At 34.5% G+C, this 6,041-nt stretch overlaps 1 protein-coding gene across 1 annotated transcript in view; it reads right to left on the bottom strand.

The window, feature by feature from the left end:
• LOC107029075 (exosome complex exonuclease RRP46 homolog) overlaps positions 1-4,519 on the bottom strand; it is a 5,564-nt gene extending 1,045 nt beyond the window's left edge. Inside the window, exons 1-7 of the mRNA XM_015230378.2 lie at positions 4,192-4,519; positions 4,001-4,114; positions 3,749-3,849; positions 1,997-2,017; positions 1,070-1,142; positions 893-960; positions 650-782 (exon numbers count right to left, since the gene is read on the bottom strand). Of these exons, the coding sequence (XP_015085864.1) occupies positions 650-782; positions 893-960; positions 1,070-1,142; positions 1,997-2,017; positions 3,749-3,849; positions 4,001-4,114; positions 4,192-4,297 (616 nt within the window). The 5' untranslated portion in view covers positions 4,298-4,519. The remainder of the gene's footprint in view (positions 1-649; positions 783-892; positions 961-1,069; positions 1,143-1,996; positions 2,018-3,748; positions 3,850-4,000; positions 4,115-4,191) is intronic.
• Positions 4,520-6,041: the final 1,522 nt, after the last annotated feature.

The following is a 6,041-nucleotide window of genomic DNA, read 5'->3' as shown; positions in this document are numbered from 1 at the left end:
GGGGGGGGGGGGGTTACAGGGGAAGCAACATACATCTACTAAATACAATTTAGCAGTAGATCTTACGTTCTTTGTCAGTTCCATAAGCAGGTTAAAACAAACTTTACAGAATTAATTCCACATATGACTCTGCAATCAAACTAAAACACAATTTTTTGAGAAGTAAACTACAACTACAGACTGCAAATGTTGTAACTGCTTAATTCAAAAATTATGAGCAATTGTGAAATATCATGCTGAAGGTATTGCTCCATATCTACATGTATTACAGTGACCAACTATAATGCATAACTTGTTGCAAAGAGATTAATCGTAAAGATACCAGACAAATAGCTATCCACTAGCAACAGGAGGAATCAACAAACTGTTGACTAAACTCTCGGCTCTCAGAATCACAAGCTCCAACCAGAAACCAAAGTTTCATAACCAGGCAGAATAACAAAGAACTTTGAGGTAATGAAGCTCCCACCATACATAATAAAAGCATAGTGCTATCTCAAAAGCATAGACTGCTGATTTTGGGGAACACAAAACCAGCAGTTCTATACCAGTACAACTTTGATGATGCAACAATTATAGCAGTAAAAAGAACTTCTACAGATAATCATTAATGACATTACGAATGTAAGTGCATAGATTCGGATCTTACCTGACATTACACCATGCGTAGAAGATGTTATAAGCCCGTGTTCCATGGGTTCACCTCTCACTTTCAATGCTTCTTCAGGAAGCACAGATAATGTCGAGTTCGGGAAAACTAGATATACAAATGCCGTCATTCTCTGTTATTATCGCGTAAGCAAATCATTCAACATTATAGTTGCATGAGTATGAGCTAGTTAAGAATGCTAAAAAAGCTTACAAATTACATGAAAGACTAAATGGAAAAAACCTGTTCTTCTAGCTTGCTAGGGTCCAGTAGAATATGTCCACTCTCTGTTAGACAACAACATATTGCAACTACAGAAAACAATAAGCCTCCATCATTTCATCTTTCCTCATATTGATCAATAAGTAAATTATCAAATAATGATGCTAAATCGCAAAATTGCAGATAGAAGATTAATACCAGCAAGGTGCTTCAAAGGAATTCCAGCATCCACAAGGGCAGCACATAATGCATTTATGGCACATGGAAGAAGCTTAGGAAAAATGCAGTCAAGGAAGTTTCTTGACTAACAAGCAAATCAAGGTTGAAGAATGATGTAACATCAGTAATTTGCAGAACTCTAGCATCACATGATAGACGAGATAGAGGTGGTTACCTTTAAAAAAGATAGGTCATTTTGCTGAGTTTCTTCAGAACGGTTTTATCATGGTCACATAATATTGTCCTGATTGGATATTGGTTCCTGAAAATTCAACTTTCTAGATATTACAATAGACAAAATGTGACCATAAAAAGAGTTACGCCCTTCTGGCAGATAGGTATACTCTGTCCTCTCACCATCCCTACTCTCGATCACCTTATAGAGTATAACCAAACTACGTTAGTTTGTCCCACATTTATTGTTGAATGTGCATTTGGTTTCTTTATATGGACTTGAGCAATCATCACCTCATGAGATAGCTTTTGAGGTTGAGCTAGTCTAAACGTCTATTTCTTTAACGTGGTATCAAAGTCAAACTCATCCTAGTTCTAGGTTAACCAACTGTTGGGCCCCCACAAAATGATGTCCACGCTCCAGTTGGCAGGACCGAGCGTGTGGAACGTATGATCCCTTAAAACAAGACTCTTAAAAAACATCAAATCTAACCAGTTTCCGGAACAGAGTATTAAATGAAAGCTGTAATGCAAACTGATATTCAATCCATTTTTTGTAAGTAATCATCTGGGATTAAAAAATTGGTATGCACATTCACATACAATTTGATGGTTTGATTGTTTATTCAAATTGATGAGAGCTCCCTTCATGATATCCCTGAGCACTCTCAGATATCAGGGTGTAAATCTTTTAGATTGTAGCAACATGAAGAGTTCAATAACTAAGGATACAGCTCCATCATCGTTGACAACCTGCATCAAAACATAACTACTTAAAGTTTGATTGGAGCTATCATTATGATTAAACAAATAGATATACAATTAGCAATTCGCAATTAGCCAAAAAAAAAATAACAAAATCATAATAATGCATAGAAGCATGAGTTTTCTGATATCTTGAGTTTCAGATGACACAAAGCCAACCAACAAAGATGTCAGAAACTAGTTCAATCAACACAACTGTCTCGTATGGGTATAAATGTAATGTTCATCATTGCCTACACTGCACTCCAATATCTTAGTATACTGATGGGAATACTTTTTAGCCCCCAACAAAAGTGGCTAGAACGTGCAGTTCAGCTTTCATGCTTAATTGAGTAAATGACAAAACAAAGTGAAAAGACAGAAATAAACAAGAAATAAAATTCATAACATCTATGTAAGCCCAATTGACTTTAATCCCTCAAAGGTGCATCGGACATTTAGAAGCTCTACTCCAGACTTGGGCTATAACTTATAAGTAACAGCAACATAATCATTATTCATTGCCAATCTAGGTGTTATGTCTTCGTCATTAAGTACCATATCCTCTTTACATGCATTATATTATGCTCTTTGAATCACAGATTACAGCCTACTATGCTTTGAGATAATGGTATGATGTTGGTCCCTTGTAAAGAAGGGATATCATAATGCCCGTTTCTCAACATTTCATCCTACTGCTTCTCTCTTCATATTTTCCTATCACTGTCTTCACTTTGGAAAGTTGTAACTGCTACAATGAACTTCTTTCTACTTAGCATTCTGTTCTGCTCTGAAATATCTATTTCACTACAGGTACTTTCATCATCTTCTTAAGCTTGTTATAGTTAGTAAAAGAAGACCATCAACTTGGAATGTTGCCAATCTAGCTCTTATGTGAGTAGTTTGGAAGGAGAAAAATAGAAAGGTAGAACAAGATTTTGTTTATTTGAGGAATATCATGATGCGTCTAGTTCCCTTTTTGGCGCACCTTTGAGTTTCTGGTTTGTATATAGGTAACTTTTGTCAAGAACCATGTCTTATTGTAGGGTCTCTACTTTTTGGTATATTGCTTATAGACGGGTATTTCCCCAATAACAAAGAAACAAGTTACCTAATATAAAAGATGTCCAAAATTTCACTACTTCCCTAGTAAGTTTATTGCCTTCAGACTTCCTTCAACGACTAGTCTTTTAAACATGTAAGAGCAGTAAGTTGTGTGTGTTAATTACTTTCCTTCAAGAACAAACTCAAGTTCTCCATCCAGACTACAGCTATAGTACAAAGCTAGCAACTTGTCCACCAACAAAATGAAGACCTAAACCCCATATATACAACAAGAACGACATCTCTCCTCAATCCCTAGCTAGTTGGAGTTGCCTACATGAATACTCACTGTTCATCTTGCTCCATTGAAAACCACTTTCATTCCAGTGTTTAATAGTTTAGGCTGTCTTACACTCGAAGTTCTTTACAATTCTTTTTATTGACAAGGGAAACCCGCAGCCGCTACGCTTTAAATGTGCACAGGTAAAACCCCGCTCCTATGCAATAGCTCGCAAACCACATAGGAAAGGTAACGGGCACTAGGCAAGCCCGATGCGACGAGCTCGACCCAGAAGGCAAAACACGTGCTCTCTCTGTCAAGGGGTTCCGAACTTGGAAGTCCCAAGCCCAAACCACTAGGTCACAACATACAAATCTCTAACAGGTAAGTTCATCTTTACTTTTAGACTGTCTCACCTGAATGATAATTGACGTGGTGGTATTTGGATGAACATTCAAAACACAAATGCTTTGCACGGTCTTCTTCAAAATCATCTCATACTCCTTCTCCGCTTTACCTAAACATAAATTAGATTTTGAATAACAAAACAGCATGCCCCATTCACACATATAATGTAGCAACACCAAACAATTAATATCAAACAATGGAATTGGCCCATTCATCAATTAGTAACAAAAGTGTATGACACTGTGTTTAATGAAACTAACCAATCTGCCCCGTTTTTGGCTTCCAAAAGACTTCAAAACATGCCTTCTCTGGATTCTCGTTTTTGTTTGTTCCAGCCTTTGGTCCATAAACAGCAGCAAGAACTTTCGTCTCCCCTGTGCACAAGTATAAAAGTTTCCAACTTTAAATGAAAACGACTAAATTGAATCACCCAAATTTATGATTTAAATACCTTGAGACCAACTTGCAGAGCCATGAGCGCGATTAAGAACATTACGAGCGCAAATCAATGGTCTCAATTGATTAGCTGTTCTCCCATCTTTTCTATCAATCTCCATAGCTCCACAACTTCAACAATTTTATGAAGAGAAGGGGTTTAGACTAGGGTTTTATGAAGAAAAAAAAAGGAAAGTGGAAATTTTATTAGAGAAAAATAAATAATCAAATAATCATTATATTCCTACAAATATAATCTTTAATGGGTTAAGACCATCAAAATACCCTTTTATTTTCGTTTATTAATTAAAAACTTTTTGTCCAATGTTAAACTATTAGATCAAACATATTCATGTGTTGTAAAAATATTAAAATATGCCCATATTTTAAATAAAATATCCCAAATCAAACAAAAATGTCCCTAAATAACTCACTCCCTACGCTCACTAAATTAAATAAATCATTTAAAAATTAAACTCAATTATAAACATTTCAATTCATTAAATTTGTCTTTTTATTTGTATTTTCTTTTGTGGAATATATATATATCAGACACAAGTGTATGTGCTAAAACGGGCCGACTATTTTTAACTTTTTGCATCACTCTATATGCTACAGATAAAATTTAAAGAGTCAATTAAATTTTAATATAATTTTTAAATATTTTAAATTATTAATTATTGTAATTTATTATAATTTTTAAATATTATATGTTACTTTTCTTGTCCTATGTATCACAAACAAAATTTTAAGAATTAATGTGTCGTTAATAATTAATATTTACAATACATTTTACATAATTTTTAAATTAAATAATGCATGTTGTTGTAAAACTTAAGAACAAAAGAATAATATAAAGATAAAGTCAAGAAGGATATTAGACAATAAGAACAATATGAGATAATTTTATTTCGTTCAAGTGATCACTAAATCTTCAAGTGTATACAGTATGAACATTTATGTTTCTATTTATAGTGTAAAAGGCATAAAAAAGATTAATCATAAACATGAATATAATGGGGAGTTTACGAAAGTGAAAGGTTACGAGAATAATGTTATAAAGGTGAAAGTTATAATTATCTTCATAATGGAGGAAAGTAATGGAGATAATGGGTCAGAGTAACTTCTTGGTGTAGTCCATGGACATCCATATTATAACATTTACTTCTTTTGTCTCGTATTATGTGACATAAATAAATTGATTTTATGAATCAATCAAATTTTTTTATAAGCAATCGATTTTTGTATATGCTTTTTTTAATATTTAATTTGTCAATTATCCTGATTTGTAATTTTTTATATATATATATATATATAACGTGATATGAATCCTTTTTATGGCCTCCATTCATATATTTTTTTTTTCTGAACATGTTTTTTCATTTTTTTCAATTATTTTATTTGCAAAATCATATTTCTTTAACTCATACCTTTTCTATAGCCGAATAAGTCAAAAAAATGTCGATAGATTTTAGGAGAATAAATAAGAGAGGAAATTTTTGAAGGAGAGAATCAGGATTCTAAATCCTATGTTTACTCTATATTTATGGATAATGAATTGCTATTTCTTAAGCCTAACATTAAAAGTAAAATATAATAATTGTATTTTGCTAATTTTTCAGAATATAGCTTATGTATGTGCCGATAAGATTCCTCTGTTGGTACACTCTCGTAATTGTGTATGTTTTTCCTAGGGCTGGCAGGGGGACCGGGTCATCCCGCCCCGGCCCGCGTCCCGTCCCGACCCGCCCCGGAACCGGCCCATCCCCCAGGGTTTAAGGGGATTACGGGATGGGGGATGAGGGGACCGGTCAGGGGCCGGTTCACCCCTGCGTCCCGGTCCGGCTGAACCGGCCGGTTCGCGGG

This window comes from Solanum pennellii, chromosome 8 (genome assembly GCF_001406875.1).
Source record: "Solanum pennellii chromosome 8, SPENNV200".
NCBI lineage: Eukaryota > Viridiplantae > Streptophyta > Magnoliopsida > Solanales > Solanaceae > Solanum > Solanum pennellii.
This window is presented reverse-complemented; position numbering and strand designations above follow the sequence as displayed.